Here is a 19,999-nt window from a genome sequence, read left to right as displayed (position 1 = left end):
AACAAGCCACTTAGCAAATAGAGCCTCTAAAATATGCAAGGATAAAGAAATTCAGAAATATTTGTTGACAAGGAAACAATAATTCTGTTCATCTAAAAACCTCTAATTATTAAAAGGAGGGGAAAAAAAATCAGTACTCCAGACACTTTACACTTAAACTCCCACAGAACGTCCTTTTTTAAAAAAGTTTTTTTTCCCCTTGACAGGCTAAATCCTCACCTTTCACAGCATTACAGGGGAACTGAAAAAAAGACCCAGGTACTTCCTTTTATAATTAGGTGAAGGGATTTTTAATTAAAGGTTAACTATTTTCAGCTGCCTGAAGTTTGCAGGTAGTTTCCTTATTCTTAAGGAAACCTTCTCAGAGGCAGCCAGCAAATAATTATATATCACAATCATATATTGAGTAGAGATTATTTGTTATGCTGTTCAAATGGATTTGTTATCTCTTTTCCTTCAGAGGACTCTTTTCACAGGGTCATATGTCCAGCAATGTTGGAAGAGACCTTCAAGAGCATCCTTCAAGAGCATCTCGTCCCACCTTAAACATTTAGAAAAAGGCACCACTCAAGGCTTTTTCCTGGAATAAGATTTCTTGCTGAGGTTGTCACAGCTTTTCTGCTGTCCTTTAAAGCAGAGAAAACTATGTCAGTATATCTAAAACTGTTTATTCTGAGGAGTGGAGTAGAAAGCTACAGCTCCTTGATCTTAAAAAAGAAGGGGGAGGAGCAGCAGCAATGAATATTTAGTTCTGCTTCAATTCCTTCTCCCTTCCAAGGATTTGCATAAATGTGTACTATTTGAAATGTATTTTTATATTTCTATGTACATATTCAACTCTTTTCTTTACTAGCATGCCAGAGCACTTCTGGGATGGATAAAAAGACTTTCAAGAAAGAAGCACTTACAATCCTTAACCATACACTGAAACACTTAATTTGCAGAACTGAAGTTTTACCCATCTGTTTGGTGATTCTGCTTAGTGCTAAAAAGTGCAGGGCCATGGAAATTTATTTATAGGAGCTTGAATATTTTGGAATATAGATATCTCCTGAGCTAGTTTTGGCATTGAGAAAGGAAATTTTGACTTCCTTAGGCATTCAAAAATTGGAGAAAAGATGTTTCGATATGGATTCAGTGGAAATGAAATCTTTTGGCTTTCCTAATGCTCTGTGGAAGAACATGCCTGAAGGAATATCTGGAGGACTAAAACCAACAGAGAGCCATCAGGATAGAAACAATCACAGAATTTCAATTTATCATCCTATAAGCTCTGTTCCATTCACTAAGTGCAACTTGGTTTACTGTCAGTAGTTTTCCCTTTGACCAAGGTAGCCCAAAAATACTGTCTTCCTATAATTTGGGATTACCATTTCCAGCCACCAAAATGTCCACTGTAGAGAAAGTCCTATAGTGATACTTTTGACTTCAACAAATAACTATAAAATCTGTCTTCACATGGAACTAGCAAAATAATTGGAATTTTTCCAAATTACTGCTGCCCTCTAGTTGAGACCTGAAGAAGGGTTTACACCTCCATTTTTTGCAGCTTTATCTGTAGATCTAAGTTATAATTTCTAGTAACAACTTTCCTCTCACATTTATCTTTTAGACCATTTGGCCACAAGTACCAGAACTAAGTATATTAAAAGGTGTTTATAAACATAACAAGCACAACATTTTCTGCTTAAGTATCCAGCCTTGTATGCTTGAGGTCATACATCTTATAAGAAGAATAAAATCTTTAAAAGGTATAGTTCAACCCTCAGTCTTGAGAAATATGAGGAAAGATTTCTATTTATCAGGGAAAATCTGAAACAGTGGAACTTTTGTCAATACATATCTGAAAATCATGAAAACTCTAGATGGTTCCTGTCTGGAATTTGGCCTTGGAACCTTCTTACAATTCCATTTATGGACTTTTGATTAAATCAACTGTACTTGCACCAGCCACCACAGACAATAATGGTGTTAAGGTGTGACTGTGTGGGGGGATGGTATAAAAAGATTCCTAAGTTTAAGGCTATGCAGCTAAACACAAAAATTTTAATAAACATGAACATATTTTGGACTCACTCCATTAAATGCACAGCACATCTCATGTCCATTAATTACATTCAGTAATATTTTTTCCACTTTTTCCCACGTTTGAAAAAAAAATATTGTTTCCATTCCTTCTTTTTTTTTTTCCAGTTGACATCTGTGCATACATCATCCACAATCCCCATGTAAACTTTAAGTGCTCATTTAGGTAGGCTTGGTCCAGGCCATTTCACACAGGCTGAGACCTTCCCCTAGTGAAGCCTGGAAAGCAACACAGATAGTCCAGGGTGGCTTTGTTGCAGCTGAGGACACAGAGAGAAGAATCAATCACAGCTGCACTTTTCTAGGGCCTGATGTCTCAGGGATGTTCACTGCCAGAGTGGGCTGAAAGTTCCTGCAAACTGTCACACATCTTCCCAGGCAAAGCCTCAGTTACAGACGGTGCTACACGAGAATTTCATCACCTCAGAAGAGTTTTTATTCTGCTGGCATGAGGCTGTGTTGTATGGGGTTTTTTTTACATAGGAGCAGTGTTAGCTATGCAGTGTAGGATAAGGAATGGGAAATCAGCCTAGGGTGCAAAACAGAGTTAAATTGAATAAGGGCCATGAATTGCAATATCATCTACTCCAAGGGAGAAGCTGCAGCTTCACATAAAGAGTGGTTTTCCAAGGAGTCACATTTGCAAGGGATAACAATATACTTAATAAGTGTTAACCTCTCTGCAACAAAAGGGACGTCATTATCCTTCTTGTTTACTACAGAAAGCACAACATTATTTACATGTTTACTGTTTTAAGTGTTGATTTCAGTGGTTACACACACTGTGTGACATGGCACCGAAATCCTTGCAAGTTCCACCTGCCATTCCCAAATTAAAATTAAAATTTTGCCAATGTTTTTTGCAAGTGTAGTGACTTTTATATTATTCATGCTTTGTTTTGGCTCTTCCTCAAACCCTTTGCATTTGTATTTCTGTCCATTTCATTGCTGTGACCTTGGATTTGTCGTCCTTGTGTATGAATTCTATATGGATGCTCATCATTACCTGCTAGACTTCCTGCCACGTGCAGCAGCCTGCAATACCAAAATGTATTTGTTCTGACCAACTTTCCAAAAGCTGACTGCTGACATGAGAGAACAGTCTTTGATTGTCTCACTGTAACAAAGATTCCTTTCATCCTCAGCCATTGCTCCCTTTGATGTTATTTCATGCTTGCTGTTTTCAAAGTTTGCCTGGGAGTTTTATTTGACCTACTGATCATAATGCATTTAGGTTTGTAATGGGTAATGGATATCAAGTTATAGCTGCTGATACAGGGTTTATATTCTTCCCATGGTGTGAGAGGAGCTTTGTATAAAAATTATTGCTGACATCTTCATAGTGCAACTCAGACATCCTAATATAGTGCCATGTTATTATTTCATTACTGCTGCTTCACACTAATTCATTATTTATAAACACGTGTGCTCCTGCCTCAGTGAGTAGCTGGAAATTTATTCTCATACCCAGAATCTCATTTTAAAATCCCAGTTTGTTACTCTTCTGGAACTTCAAGCTTGCCTTATATTTTATTTACTACCAATGTCATTCCAATACAGCAAACAGAGCAAGGTGGTGGAGAGGTAACTGCTGTCCCTGGTTGCAAACACAAGGGTGGCTTATTTTGGCAACTGCCCCGGTACCAGTAATTCTGCGATATAGTAATTTTAATGTCAAAAAGCTCATAACTTGGTATGGAATTAGTCATAAAATTACAGAAGGACTGCAGCCTAGGCAAAGTAGCCCAGCCCTGAATTCCTAAGAGATATATGACACCAGAAAAATAAAAGTAGGAATGTTTTCAACAGAGATGTTTAAGGAGCTTTCATCACACAAAACAGAATCAGTAAAAAACAAAAGAGGGGTCATGACAGCATGTCATGTCAGGTTCTTAATATTCTTTGATACAAAAATCTATTTTTGAATTAATAGGAAAATAACATATTTCTGTAAATTTATAGAACACGATTGAAGGATAATTTGTCATTTAAAACATAAGCACTTCAAAATACATTTCTGTAAATTGCAAGATTTCTTTTGTCTTCCAGAAGATTTAACACCTGTCAAAAGACAGCAGCTTAGATTAGACAGCAGTTTAGATTGAAAATCAGCCTATAAAGCAGATCTCAGGTTAAAAGGTAAAAATTACTGTAGATTCTTAGGAGCTTAAATTCAGTTTTCAGGACTATACAATAGAACTTAATGGCATGAAATACAGAGCTGCACAGTAAGATTCACAAAAGCAAGTCTAATTTATGCAATTTTTCTCTGATTTTTTTCCATGAGATATCTATTTAGGGCAACTTCAGAAGGGTTTCAACAACCAATAGCATAGCTGGCACAAAGTAACTATTCTTTTAAGTTTCACTCCAAGTTGGTGGTATTTGACCTGAAAATCTTGTGATACTGTATCAGCTTTGAACATAAAGCCAAGGGAAAATTTAACCAGGTTAAACAGCTGCTTGGATTTGTAGTTTCCTACTGTCTGGATTAGCATGTTAATCACTTCTGGCAATTGGATGGATAATGGCTTTTTTCACAGGCTTGTTTTTGGGTTTTTTGGGGTTTTTTTTGGTTTTTTTTGCTTTGTTTGTTTGTTGTTGAAGGTTGGTTGGTTTGTTTATTTGGGTTGGTTTGTTTTGTTGGGGTTTTTTGGAAGACATAAAAGTTTTGCTTCATTCCTAGTGCAGAAGTTTTAATTCCCCTCTCTCTCTCTTGCTGGACCCTCCGTCATTGAGGTACTTTTAAAATATGACCCTTCTCATATGGCAACGACCTAAAAAACTTTCAGACAAATAATCAAATAAAAGCAATAATTTTATTGTCCTGGAAGACCATGACCACCCTGAAGTTGGAAACTTCAGAAATATTAGAAACAATCCTTTTTTCTTGCTTCAGCTGGACCTTTTTTAACAGAAGACACACAATATTGAATTTTTTCTTTGCATTTACAGTGCTCATTCTTTTTTTTCTTTACATGAAAACATATTCCCTTACTCGAGGGAAGATACATAAATATATATTCCCTTATGTGAGGAGGATGCATTTCTGACAACTGGGATGGTCACAAATTCAGTAGACAATGAAGATTTTACTTTCCTGATACAGCTAATGCAATAGAGCCAGACACAAAGATGTACTTAAGAAAGACATAGAGTTTAAATGCACATGGACAGTAAAATGTAAAGTTCTTCCATAACGTTGTCCAAATAATACTGGTGGAGAAATTTTAGAAAACACTTCTATGCTAGAAAGTAAATTTGTCTTGCATAGCATTTTCCAAGCATTTTCAAAATCAATACTCTTAGAAGAATTAAGGATGACACTGAGGATGTGAAGGAAGAGACAGGATCATCAGGTTTGTCAGGTGCCAATTGAATTCCCAGTAATGACAGAAATAATGCAAAGTGCTGACAGGTCAAAGGCTGACTTTTCAGACTTCTTCACCACAGCTGAACAAGCTGATTGGTCTCAAAAATGAAAATCAAGAGATGACTGCCTACTAGGCTGAGATTGGTAACAAGAGGCTGAATATTACAGTGCCCCAAAGAGTGTATCTGCCCATCTTCAGGACAGATCATTGTCCTGAGAATGGGCAGATACACTCTTTGGGGCACTGTAATATTCATTTATTCTTAATTTATTCTGCTGTTTATTCTGTGACTTGGTGCTCAGTTAAAATTGTTTAGTATAAGCCTTCTTGGCAACCCTTCCTGGATGGCTTCACTTTGACTGTGAAACCAACAATTTCACCATACTTTTGCTATCAACCCTTTCCAGGCCAGCTTATCAGAGAAGAAGATAATTTTTTTCTGGAGAGCAAGGATAACATCAAATCCAACAGAATTCAGAATAAACTCTGGCAACTATTTTTGCCATAGACCACTCATGTACTGAACTGTGACCTCTTCCCAAGTAATGCTTGTGCCATCTGTGTCATCCATGATACTGAACTACCTCCAAAAGTCATTGAAGCAGGGTTTTTTCTGGATAAGCTTGGGAAATGTCTTTTTTAGACAGTGGACCTTTTAAGTGCTGATTACTCCCTTATTCACTGGCTGGAGTAAGGGGATCTTATCAGAAGCAGACCGTGATTTTTCCAGGGGTTCACAGAAGCCTTTAATTAAGCTTGTGGCAGGTGGCATTACCCTAAACAGGGGGAAATCTGAAATCCATGGCATGTTTCTCAGTGTTCCCTAAGATCTGGCTCTGTGAGGGCACTTTGAGCATTTGTGTAGTAACCTTGACCTTTAAGTTGTCTCTATGACTTGTAGGAAAATTTTCCAAAACCTCTTGTGGCCCTGGGGTTCCCACTGCGATGAATTATGAAAGGCTTTAGTATGCATTCTCCTTTTGCCACCCAGCAGAAGAGTCAAACTGTCTTTTAGCAGCCTTCAAGCCCAAGGCTGTTTCCTCTTCATTACCTCCAATATGGATTGTACACCCACCACGTCCAAGACAAGAGTTCTGTCTAATTTAGCTTCTAAAGCAACACTTATGCATAGCCACAGGGTTGCTGACATCACTCAGAGATTGCCTTGAACTCATGATGATTATTATATGCAAAGACACTTCATGATTAAAACCAAAGTTGGTAATCAAACAATAAAACTCCAGAACAAATGACAGAAAGTGACAGCATCATGGTACTGAAGTTGCAAGTCACCCATTTTAAGGAATGACTAACTAGAGTAGGAGTGAAGGGTGAAATCGGATGGAGCAGTGTAAACTCATAAGTGGAGAAATATACTCACAGAGAAAGTGAACAGGGAAATGTTTGCTATCTCTTTTATTACAAGAATGAGCAGGTATCAAGTAAAAATAGCAAACAGCAGGTTCAAAATAACAGCAGATAGTTCTTCACAACAGACAGGTCAGCTGTGAAATTCCCTGCACAGGAGGCTGTAGTTGTGCCTGGGTTCAAGCTACAACTGGACAAGACAACAGAAGAAAATCCACAGAAGGTTCTTCTAAACAAAGAACACACATCTGGCTCAGGAAATCCCCTCAGCAGATACCCACTGATGGTGGCTGTCAGGAATGGGATGTTACCTGTTTGGATTGTCTGATCATATGGCTGTTCAGATTGCAGGTCCACATTCTTCCTGATGGCAGTGATTCTGTCCAGGGGTTCCCCATCCACATCAGACAAATGTCATGAGAGCCATAAGGTACTGCCATTCTTACACAGGGCCAAGGACCATGATTCTTTATCAAAGTGTGATGTGTAAGCACTGCTACAGAGCTCATCTCTTCAGTTTCAGGGGGAGGCTGGGAAAGCTGTGTAGGTTTTATGCTTACAACTGTTAATTAAGTTATAACTTTTAGGCAACTGTCAGTGGAAAAGAGCAGACTGATATTAATGCAAAGCAAGTCTTCACATCCCTATTTCCTCATGCTGTTACTGTAACCCCAAGCTGCCCTGAGCACAGTCTGAAATCAGCATCAGAGCAGCTGTGCAGTACAGCACGCTTATGCAACCATGCTGGCTGCTTTTGTATTTGTTAAAACAGATGTTTGTTTCTTAAAAAAATATCCCATTAATTCTCACAGAAATAAAATAGATTTTACAGATGGATGAAATACTGACTAAATCGGTATTTAATAAACAAATGGCTTTAATAGTAATTGTGTGAGCTTGTACTCTCAAATCCAAAGGATCAGTGAAAGTTCACCTGATCCAGAAAGCATTGCTTTACCCTGCTGAACGCCCAGACCTGCTGCCAACACCTTCCGTGCGGTGCAGCGCTGCCTGGGAGCCTGGGCTGCGCCGGGGAACAGCGCAAGCATCTTCATGGTCACTGCCCGCCGCTTCGGGGACATCCCGGAGCACCTGTGCACCTCCTGGCTTTGCCCGGCCATCGTACGAGCCCAGCACCAGCGGGACAGGAAAATGCAGAGGAAGATCTCAGCCGCAGGGCGAGGGAGACCGGGCGGGGCGGCGGCGGCCGGCAGGTGGGAGCGGGCTGCGACTGGGGCCGAGACCTGGGCAGAAGTTTCTGCGGGGCGGGGGTGCTGCAGCAGCTCTGCCCGCAGCAGCGGCGGGGCCGGAGCCGCCCCCGGCCGCAGCAAGGCACGGAGGGGGATGTAGTCCGCGGGGCTGCCTACACTTCCCAAGGTGCCGCCGAGCCGAGCCGAGCCGAGCCGTGCCGTACCGAACCGAGCGGAGCCGCGGCGCGGCTGCGGGTGCCGGCACCTGGCGGCGGGGGCGGAGCGCGGCGCGGCCCCGCTGCGCGGCGGGCGGGGACGGGGACGGGGACGGAGGCGCCTGCGGGGCGCGGTGACAGCGGCGGCGGCGGCGGGAGCGCCATGAGCACCGGCACAGGTAGGCGGGCGAGGGGGGCGGCCGGGACCCCCGGTGTTTCGGGGCATCTTTGCCGCTGCCCAGCTCGGGTCCGTCTCGTTGCAGCGCGGGGTGCGGGCAGCGGCAGCCGGATAAAAATTGCTCACCTAAAACCACCCGAAAATACGAGAATCCGTATGTGCGCCTGTGGCGGGGGGAGCTGCCGCAGCCTCGGGCGCTGTCGGGCGGGAGGGGCTGCGGACCCAGCGCGGGGCTCCGGCGGAGCCGCCCCCGCCCCTGGCATTCCCCGCAGCCCCGGCCGGAGCCCGCAGCCCCGGGCGTTCCCCGCAGCCCCGGCCGGAGCCCGCAGCCCCGGGCGTTCCCCGCAGCCCCGGCCGGAGCCCGCAGGACGGGCTGGGGCGGCCGCGGCCGGGCCGCCCTCGCTCCATCCCCTGCCGGTACCCAGTGGCTCGGGCGTCTCGGCGCGGCCCCGCAGCCGAGGCGCGGTGCGGGCGGCATCAGCTGGTGCCCCGGCATCCCGGGTGGGAGCACACAGCTTTTCAGACGGGGATATTTGGGTTCAAAACCGGCCTTTTCTGCTGGGCGAGATATTGTGGCGGTAGAGAAGGTGGATATTAGGGATGTGCCACGGAGCCCAGGCTAGGATTGCCGCCCGGAGGAATCCAGTTGCCCAGGGCAATACAAAACTAATTTATCCTGTGATACATTCAGGATTTGACTTGGAACTGTATTTTTTAGCGATTCAGCATTCATCTGCGTTGAGTGTCGGCGGGGGGTGGTTACTTCAGAGCACAGCCGATTGCAAAATATTACAGTCCTTAAGGCAAATGCAGGGTTGTGCACAGAGGAGAGGGGACTGTGGGAGGTGGTTGTGTGTTTCGTTTGTGAGGGTAACTGTAGTGCTAAATATACGCTCTACCACAACAACAGGGAGAGGCTGAATAGCTACAATTATGTGGTGACTCTCTATGTCAACATGCTTAATCATACCACATCCTCGCAGCGAGCCAAAGGGGAGCCTGCTGCAAACAGAGAGGGAGAACGAGCTCCCGGTTAGGACAGTGAGTGACCTGGGTCAGGCACCTGCTGCTGATTGCAGCTGAAAGCCAAATCTGGCATTTCCTCATGTTTGTTGGTGGTGTAAGTGCTTTCATGTGTGCTGATTGTCCACGTCCTCGTGTGGTCTGTGGGTGAAACACGGACTGCCAGCTTGCCTGTCCTCTCTGTGGAAGTGCCCAGGCCAAGGCAGGTGTGCAGGTGAGAGCAAAGCATATGTTGCAGGGTGTTTGAACTACTGTAGAAATCCCAAGTCTGTTTGTTTCTTTAAAGAGCATCAGGATAATTAACAAGGATAGTAACATCTCCTTTAGTACTGGTGAAATGCCGGTATGGAATCCACTCCTTGGTCGCCTTTCTGTAATGTTGAACTGAAGAACATGAAATACTGAGAAATGTTTAAATTCTATTGTGGTAGAACTGAGCTTGGTAGAGGAAATATTAGAGTGCAATTTTTTCTCTCTATAATATTTTAAATGTCAGTTAAATAGATTCTGAAGTTATAAACCTAGTAGAAAAGTTAGTGCAGAGGAGACTTGACACAGTTCTATCTCAGTAATTGCTCCAAACACGGTGTAAATTAAATAGCAAAAAAGAACAGTGCCAAGATAAAAATAACATCCTGAGAAAAAAGAGAGTGGAAAAAAACCCTGAGAGTTCTTAGGTCTAATTTGAAAGAATAACTGGCAGTTTTAGGAGTTTTGGTTTTAAGTATAGGGTTAGCTTTGATCTTTCCAGATTTTGACTTTGTGTGTCTGTGTGGGCTATGTAAACAACCTGCAATCAATTCTCATGATAAATTAAATGTGAGGAGCCCATATCTACTCAGTGAAATCAATGGAAATTTTCCATTAACATTGATGGGTCAAGTATTGTACAACAAATTCAGTGCCACTGTTTGTTTAAAATTGCTGTTCCCAAAAGATTTCCACCAAAATTACTATGGAAAGGCTTTAATTCAAAGTTTGCTGTTTACTCTAACAGAAATACATTTCTGGTTCTGCAAAGAAAACAAGGGTGAAGTGGTGTGTTAAAATCAGCCTCACATAAGCTCCAATGAATTGCTGCATGGTTTCTAGGAGAAATTCCCAATATTTCTCTTGCTCTTCAGATGGAGCAAACAGTTGTGAATCTGCCTTATTACTCCAGAAACTTTTGCTCGGTGTGTGTCCTCTCTTGCACCAAGGCAGCACATCATTCACTGTCTGTATCAAGAGGGTTTCAGGCAGTGCTGTGACACTGCTTTGCCACTTTAACCATAACATTTGGCATTAGATACAGAAATGCTTATATTTGCTAAGGGTGATGTTGATAAAGGTAATACAATTTAAAATGGTTCAGTAGTACATGCATTGAGCCATTGTCTTGATGAATGGGCTGCAGACTCATGCTATAATTTTAAATCTAGAAAGCATATGATCACCTGGTTTAGTAAGACACAGCTCAGATGCATCATTACATGTGTTGTAATTAGATTTTTCCATACATGATTTTCCTCAGCTGCCTTCTACATATACTTACCATTGGTTTTGGCTGAGACTATTTCTAAGAAAGAGCCTAGTCACTGCTTTTTATACCTGGGAGATTTGCATGAAATGGTTGTGCTTTTAGGATACTAAAGGTACTTTTAAGAGTTTATAATATGGTTTTTCAGTCTAATAATTAAGTTCTTTGCCATCTTGAAATTGTAGCAAGAAGAACAGAATAGGTTAAATATTTGAGATTGTGAAAATGAGGTTCTCCTCAATTCCCAGAAATAGGGTAACATGATGTCTATTATTTAAGTGCAAAAAGGGAATCACAGAGCTAATTACATACTAGGTGAGTTAGATTAGATTAAATTAAATGTCATGACACAAATTCACACAGCTATTTAGTCTTTAAACTATTATATTAAAGGGGCAATTTGATTGCATGGATCAGAGGACAGCTAATGGAGTGTCACAGCCCAAATGGAGCAGGAATGTAGTGGCTCTGCTTACAAAAGAGGTTACTCAGGTTGGTCACACAGGGTCCAGCTCAGCTTGGAGATGATTAATTCCTTTTCAAAGTTCACATGCAACTATGCTGATAAGAATCCTCCCTAGAGACAAAAGTTATGATTGTTTCAGACTGTGCTATATTTTATACTTTGATACAGCATTTTTCTTTCAGCCCTTCGTTCTGGGCACTGGTAAAAGAGCATTGAATTACTAGACAGGAGCACCAAGAGGTCAGCTTGCTTTGGAGTTTGCCTGCTAATGAACGTGTTCACCTTATAGGATGCAATCCTACATGTTTCATAATTAAACAAGAGTAGAACTACTTCATTTCATTGCCATTTTAGCCAGGTTTCCCTGAAAGAAAACCCAACAACCTCTATTTCCTGATGGTATTTTCTTCCTGAAAATTGGGTTGAATTGCAAAGACTCTATTTAATTTCTTAGACTGTAAAAATCAGGAAGCTGTATCTTGGGATTTGTTAAGGTTTTGGGGGATTCTTTACAGCTCTTAAGAAAATGGTTTCAGCTCAGTGCATGTATCTTTTAAATGGCAGCATGTTCTTGGATGGTGGAAACACACAGCACAGTTAGGATGGGGTGAAGTGGGTCAGAAGAGATTCTCAGGTGATGTCACATCAGCTGGTAACTCCTGCCTGCAGGACATCCTGTCTCCTGGTGGCCTTCACATGCTGCCCAGGTGCTGCAGCCCATCTCTGGAAAGGTGGATAGTTCTGCTCAACAGAATCCAGGCATTTGGCTTTCTGAGTGAGGTCTCCTTCTGGCTCACTTGCCTGTTTTCAGTGCAGCACCTGCCCAGTACTGAGCACCCTTCTGGGCTGGTATGGGCTGCTGTCTGTTCACTTCTGAGTGCCCCTGAAGTACGAGGTACAAGCAGTGTGCTTTCAGTTCTGTTCCTCAGGACATTATTGCTTATGTACTTAATCACCAAGAATTATCTTTGACATAAAAACATAGAGGTCTAAGAAATGTAGAGAAAATTGAGAAATACAAGCATGGCTGCTTTTATCTCTCTTCTTCTGTGCAATGCGATGGCCAACATTCAAGGAGGAGTGAAGAAATCCTAATTTAAGTTTTGCTCAATTTGAAAAACAATTCCTGTCTATACAAATTAAGGCTTTAGCAGTGGAAACTCCTCTTTCCTGACTACTGTTAATTGTAACCTCACTGCTGCATTTTCCAGTCCTGTAGGAGTTTGCTGGTACCATTAACTCACCTTTGGACCTTTGGTTCTCCAACCAAGCACCCAGCACTCAAAGTAAAGAATTAAACATATTTGTGTTAAAAGGGCTTGTGCTGCATGGGGCTGTTAGAAACAGAGCTCTGTAAGTGCCAGAATGGGAGGGGCCCAGGCAGCACAGCTGGGTCTCTGCATGAGCCCAGCATCAGATAGATGGAGGATGGTGCCTGGGCCTTGGAGATTATTGGACAATTTGTTGGCTTGCCCTCTGAATCCTTAAATATAACCTTAAGGCAAACATTTCTGAATTTATATTATTCCCTGTGTCAAGATCCATTAGCAGCATGCCAAGGTCCATAACTGTTAGCATCTGAAACATTGGAATGTTTTTTTTCACAGCTTATTAGTTGATGTTCGTGCTCTGAAATCTAGATGGAGTATTGTATTGCATGAAGCGTGGTTACTTATTTTTCCATTTCAGACAAGAAATGTGAGATGAATAAAAACTTTGTTCAGTGGATATTTCTGTAGCTTTAGGAGCCATTTTTTCCCTTTCTCTTTAAAATCAAATCCTTCTACTGGCATTAGTCAAATTGATCATTAACTGTGTTTTGAAGAATGTCCTGATCTTATAGGACAAGATTCTTGATCTGTATATGAAAGAAAACAAAGTCTAAGTGCAGGTGGCCATGAAAAATACAAATTCCTGAATTGCAGGAGATCACTAGTAATACTCTGAAAATACTTTAATGTTCTTAATTGCAGGTTGGTTTTTTTCCTACTTAGAAACTGTTATTTTTAGGTTTAAGTAATGCTGTCATTGTAAAACAGTAACAGATTGCAGTTGCTCCTCATGGTGGATATGAAGAGCAAATGTGTAATCTTGGTTGTTACTGCATAGTAGCTGCTCACAAATACATCATCCAGTTCCTTGGGAAGTTTTCAAGTACCTCTTCTGTCAGTTCATTTCTAGCATGAGGCACTGTGATACTTCAGAGGAAGATGAAATGTGGTTCTTCCTCTTCCCTTTTGCCAAGTTCATTTGTGCTTCAGTGGGGAAAAAATCCCTCACCTGTACTGGTTTATGGAGTGAAGTAGCTGGGTGTGGTGTACAAAAGGGGAGCACTAAGCATTCAGTAGTTGTGTTCCTTCCAGTCTATTTCAGGCAGTGACAAAGATTGAATTGCTGTCATACTGTTTGTATGGTAAAATTCGTGGTGAAGTAGGAGTTAAAGTTTGATGCATATCATATGAAGAACAAGCCACAGAACCTGTTCTGCTCAAGTGTCAGGCAAGAGCTTTTGTCACTTTAAAAAATAGGTCATATACTTCCTTCTCCTCCTAAGTATATGACTTAGAGATTATATGACATAGAGTATGTGACTTAGGATAAAGGGAATTTCAGAAGTGATTCATAAGGCAGTTTACTAGGTGATGTCTAAATATATACTGGGATCTTCTTTGCTGAGCAACTCTTGAGTGGGACTGAATGAATGGACAGCCTTGTATGCAAGGATTCATTTGGAGAGTTCTTGGTCAGAGACCGCTTTGTTTTTTTCTTGACTTATTTTTACCTCTGTCAAGAGATTTTAGTGAGGTACATTTATAAATCCTAGACTGCTGTAAATTTTACTGTTTAAAATAATGTGAATGCCCTAGAAGTCATGAAAAATACTCTTACAGTTTCCTGTTTGTTTTTGTCTCAGTTACCTTCATTTGCTTTGCTCTGTTTACAAGTTCTGCCTCTCTTTGTTCCTGTTGGTATTGTTGGTATTGCAAACTCTGCTGGAACCTGCAAGTCAAGCAGGCTTTTCTGTTCTTTACTTTGTAAGACCCCACTGAGGATATTTGACTGAGTTCAGCTGGGAAGTTTGGCTTTATGGAGTCTTGTAGGATTTTCTGTGATGTTTCCTTTGGCTTTGCAATACCAGCAGCATGAAGGCAATCACCTGGTTACAGTTTTAGATGCAACACAGAAACAGAGGATCTAATCTTTAAGGTAACATATACAATTGTGTACTGATACCAGGGAAACCATAGAAATAGAGGCTCTGTTGCCACTATTAATTACCCTGATGAGAGGAAGATGGGAATGGGGAAGGGTTTGCAGCCAAGTGCCTTAGCTGGGACACACACGGGAGCAGCTGGGGCTGCGTCTGTCTGTGCCGTGGGTGTCTGGCGCTGGCCCTGGCACCTCACCCTGTGACTTGCACATATGCTCTCTGTTCTGCTGCCTGTCAACCTGGCTGCAAGTCAGGCTTGCCAATCCAGGGCTTTGCCTGTGCTCTGAGCCTGGGTTTGCTCGGCAGCTCCGGCCCTGCTCAGACCAAACTCAGCCCTGTGCTCTGCCGCTGGCTTCAGGCAGTGACAGGAACGTTCCTGGGTGCAGGTGATGGGTAAGTACTGGTGATAAGGGAGGAGAGTTGCTTTGCACTGACCTTTCCATGACTAATAGTGTAACTGAGCTGTGATGTTCCCACCCACTTGGTCAGCAGAGTGGGCCTGCCAGGATTGGTGCAGTGAGCAGGACGAGGGAAGCTGCTATGTGCTTCCCTTGGGAGTGTGGCAGCCAGGGAGAGGGGGTGGAGAGCTCTGCTCTTGATCCACCTGGAAAAGGGAGACAAGACAGAGGGGAACTGAATTTTTCAATTTTTCAACCCCCCCAATGGGTTGATGAAGGGGAGATGAAGCCAAGCTCCACTCACAAAGGCATAGGAAAAGGGCAAGAAGCAACAGTCAGGAGTAACAGGAGGAGTTCATGCTGCTTGTAAGGAAAAGTGAAATCCCAGTGATAGTGCTTGAACCCAGGAGGGAACCAGGAGGGTAGCAGAGGGGCTGTGAAATCTCCAGCCTCTGAGATTTTCAAAATTTAACAGGCCAGGTTGCTCCAGCACTTGCCAAACTGACGATTGGCCTGCAGTCAGCTGGATCTCTGGTTATCTGGTCCAAAGTTTTCAGTGGGTATTTGAAACTGTCCTAAGCCATGACTGCGCAGCATCTGTTGTGTTGCTACAGAGATCTGCAGGCAGATTAATCTTGAATGTTTTGTGTGGCTATTTACCAACCAATCTTCCTGGACATGTTTTGATGCCTCATTCCTGCCTTGAAAATTGGAGAAAAATTAGTGTCAGCTGCATATATGAACATTGGTAAGCTTTCCTGAACCAGACCCCATGGAGAAACAGGGTTTATGTATCACAGATCTCTTGAACAATTGCCTAAAGATGCAGACCTGTCCTGGGGGTTATGTGTGTGCAGCTGCAGAGCCCCTCAGCTGGGACACGGAGTTTGGTGTGAAAATCTGGCTTCTCCACTGCTGAGACCTTGGGAAGTTTGAAGTATCATCACCCATCACTGTAAACTGCAGTGTTTTATCTCTTTGAAACTAGGGCATTTATTTATGTGCCTTTGTACAGAATTAGGTGCAATCATTTCAGCATCTTTGTTGTAATAACCATAGGTTTTCATGGTACCAAACTAAGGTAACCAACATCTCACAGATTGCCTTAATGTGTTGTCAGTGAGAGCATAACCAAAGCTTTTCTAGCACCTTCTGTCTGTATGAGCCATGGGACCTTTAGTAATGATAAAACACAATAGGTTGTGTTTCAATTTGCTGACATTTATTGTCATTATTTCAGATCATTAGACTGTCCCGCTTGGATTGAGTGCTTGTGTGGCCCAGTAGTTTGTTTCCAGCTGTGCCCATTGTCCTGATCTGGGAGCTAATGATGACAATGGCTGTGTCCATCTTGGTCTTGTATGTTTTTCAAGATAGTACTAAGGAATCATCACCTCAGATGATGAATTTTAGCTTCTTTTTGGTAGTGTGGCCTAAATTTCGTTAAATGCATAAAGCCAGCTTAACAAAGTTCTATTTATATCTTAATAGAGCTACCCACTGACACTGCTGCAGATTTGGTTGTCTATATTATTAATAGGATTTGACCTAAAGCTAAAGCCTAGGTTGTTCTGGGAACCCTTAACTTCTGCTACTGCTAAACTTTGGGGTTAAATCAAATGTCTGAAGTCATGTGATGCATTTTCAGAAAAACTGCTGAAGCAATAGTCACGTTTTGCATTTCTTTCCATAGATCTATAATTTTAACTTGTGATACGCCTGAGTTTTTTCCCAAGGTCAAAGCTTTGATGGGAACAACTCAGGCTGTGTCCTGTGAAGCTGATGATGAGATTGATGTTAGGGGAGTGCTGCCAGCTCTGGGGAAATGCTCAGCTGAGCTTTCTGTGTCTTGTCTCTGAAGCACATAAGGTCTGCACAGATCTAGAAGCGTGCCATAGCCGTGCCTATTTTAGAAAGTAGCAAGCAGCACGAGCTGCAAATTTAAGTTGGCAGGAGAAGCCTGGCTGTTAAGCTGAAGCTGTCAGAAACTGCCACAGTGTTGGTTGGATGCTCGATTTACCTGTCCTGCTCAGAATTAGAAAGATGGAGCTTCTCAGGCCCTTTCTAAATACGAGGGTAAATAGTATTTTTGGAAATATATAGAAATCATGTACATTGGATGATTCCATCCTAGTAATTTTGCTATCATACATGTGTTTTGTATGGTCAGTAATTATGTATTTATTACAGTGATGAATGCTTTCAGTATAGCTGTTTGCACCATGGCCATCAAAAAGCACAAATATTTCAGTTCTGCATTCCATCTTTAATTCCAGTTACTTGCATAAACAATTTTTGAGACACTGCCTAAGTTATGGTCAAATTCAGTTGCTAAACCATCTAATGCTCTCCTACTTTTCTGTATGTGGTTGTTTTCACTCATATATCCCAATAGTGAGTTACTTGCAAAAGCAGAAGTGTGTTCTTTCAAGACAATAAAAGGTATTGAACATATCCCTTCTCCTGATAGTCCATTTCTGTGCCAGTTACACTGCATGCTTAGAAAATGCTGTACTGGTTTACATTTTTGTAATAAAATTTTTTTCTTTTTTCCTTAGGTGAGCCTGTGAATCTTTTTTAAGGAGTTGCACATCCATTGTTGCTTAGAGAGACCTTAGCAGTGGGTAAACAACAAACCTTGACATTTTAAAGGAAGATTCCTACTCTTAGCTTGCCTTGTGGCTCTGTGCTGTGGATCTGGAAGGCAGATCATGTCTCTTGTGCTGGAAGGCAAAGGACTGAAATTTAGATAGCCCCTGTGAATTTTCTAGGGAAATCACTGTTAACTGTGCTGTGGGAAAAAAAAATATTACATGGGCGTTACTTCCATTGCACTGATATTACGGTTCCATGAAGAATTAATGCTTGCTAAAGAACTAACTGCTAAGGATTGGTCACAGGCTACCTGGCATTTCATCTTGGCAGCTCTGGGTAGCACTGAGGAGGGAGGGCTTTGGGTGGGCAGTAGGAGCTGCACATCCACAAATCCATTGGACAAAATGGTTTAAACAAATCACAAACAAATAAACAAATCACCCAATGTGTTCCACTCCTTCCTGTCTCTAGGCTGCTTCCAACATGGCTCTTGAATCTCACTGTCAGTGTTAAAATCTCTTTTCATCAATTTATTTCAGCTTTTATTGCATACTTCTTTCTAAGCATCCTGGCTTAAAGAAAGCAATAATGCAATAAATGACTGGAAAACTTTTAAATACAAACAATGTAATTATTACAATAATTGCTGTTATATTAATATTCTCTGTATCTTTTCTGACTGCAGTTTATATTGTTTGTAAACTGTTGGGAGGAGATGTTGTCTCTGGCTTTGTGTCATAGGTAAACAGTTGTAGTATTTTTAATCCCAGACTAAAAGGTAAGATCTTATCTTTAGGAAAATTTTGCCCTATTTTGCAGGAACCCCTTCCTTTTTTGGTAGGATGTGTGAGATTTACGTTCTCTGATGCCAGAGTTTCTTTTTGGTAGAATTTCATCATGGTATGTTGGTGCTCATTTTTTTGTAAATATGTTTAAATTTCTAATAGTTTTTTGTCAATTGACTGCAAAGCTCTCACAGAAGGAGGGGATTTGCTTGTGCAGAACTGAGAAGAGATTTGTGACTTGTGTTGGGTAGGATTAGTCAAGAGAAGAGGAGTCTGAAATACCAAAGTCTGAATTAAATGTTCCTTCTGTTAGATCACTCTGACTTTACGTGTGTAAGACTTAATACATTTTGGGTTATTTTTGGCATGGGCATGAGTGGCTGACATTTGTCTATAGATGTAAGAGTGGAAATTGAAAGGTTAATTTGTTTGCCATCTTCCCCTAAGTTTTGAAAATAATATCTGGTCTTAGCTTGTCCAGTGGCTCAAGAAGGGAGGGAAGAGTTGGGCTTGAGAAAACTAACTGTAACAAAGCCATTTTCCTGCTGCTAACTCCATGCCCCTGGCAGCCTAAATATTCCTGCCCTTGATTTTTGTTTCTCTCTGGATCATATTTATGAGGAGATTTCATTTCAAAAAACAACCAGGATTGCAGCCGATGTCATCAGAAAAAACTTCACATGTGAAATACTTTCAAAAAAATCCTTAGAACCTAACTCTGGAATTTATTTTTTTAAATTTTATTTTTATTTTTTATTTTTACATGGTAGGAAAAGGCAGCATGGGCTGGCACCCAAGCCTTGAGCGTGCAGCCCCACCAAGGAATCTGTGCAGCCTGTCCCAGCACACCCCTGCCAGCAGCTGTCACTGTCACTTGCCAGTTCTTTAAAGCTCTTTAAGGTGGCATAACGTGGTGGCAAAGAGATAACGTGCAGCTTTCTCCCCTAGAGGCAGGCTTAAGTTAATATTCCCCCAAAGGCCATTGTTACGGATAAGCGCAGCAGCAAAGTGGACAAGCTCCAGGTTTCTCTGTGCTCACCCATCTCCCTTTCCCAGCTGGGTAGGGAAGCTGGGGTTTGAGGCAACTTTCCAATTTTTCAATTTCTGCAGCTTTCATCAGTTACAATGACATGGATTCAATAGGTAGTTTAGAAAATATTTGTGATCTCTTCCAGGTCACACTGATAGCATGTGTGAGCTTTTGTGAGCTGAAACCTGAAAGTTGTTGGGGTGAAGATTATTTCAGCTCTGAGGGTTGGTACTGAGTCAAGCTTCTTTACTGAGTATGATTGTGTAGATAAAGGGAACCTGCTCCTAGCCACACATAGCACTCCTCTTCAAAAGACATTGAGACAACTGAGTCCATCTTAAAAAAATCTGGCTAAAGTGCACTGCTTTGATTGTGTCCTGTTGCTCTCAGTTTGGAAGCATCAGATTCCTGTGTTCATTTCTTTGTCAGCAGGCTTTGATAATTTCATCATTGCAGAAGAGTGTCACTGCTGGTAGAATGTAAAATTGTTGGGGGAAAAGCATATGCCTGATGAGAATGATTCCAAGGAGAGGTGGAGCTGACAGGCCACGCTGGGGGTGCC

General features: G+C 41.9%; 1 protein-coding gene across 3 annotated transcripts in view; it reads left to right on the top strand.

Moving 5' to 3' along the window:
* The first annotated feature begins 8,240 nt into the window (after positions 1-8,240).
* The window catches only part of ABLIM2 (actin binding LIM protein family member 2), a 131,181-nt gene continuing 119,422 nt past the window's right edge, over positions 8,241-19,999 (top strand). For all 3 annotated transcript variants that reach the window (XM_036381818.2, XM_036381816.2, XM_036381811.2), the window contains exon 1: positions 8,241-8,411. In XM_036381818.2, the coding sequence (XP_036237711.1) occupies positions 8,396-8,411 (16 nt within the window). In that variant the 5' untranslated portion in view covers positions 8,241-8,395. The remainder of the gene's footprint in view (positions 8,412-19,999) is intronic.

Source organism: Molothrus ater, chromosome 4, assembly GCF_012460135.2.
Source record: "Molothrus ater isolate BHLD 08-10-18 breed brown headed cowbird chromosome 4, BPBGC_Mater_1.1, whole genome shotgun sequence".
Taxonomy (NCBI): domain Eukaryota; kingdom Metazoa; phylum Chordata; class Aves; order Passeriformes; family Icteridae; genus Molothrus; species Molothrus ater.
This window is presented reverse-complemented; position numbering and strand designations above follow the sequence as displayed.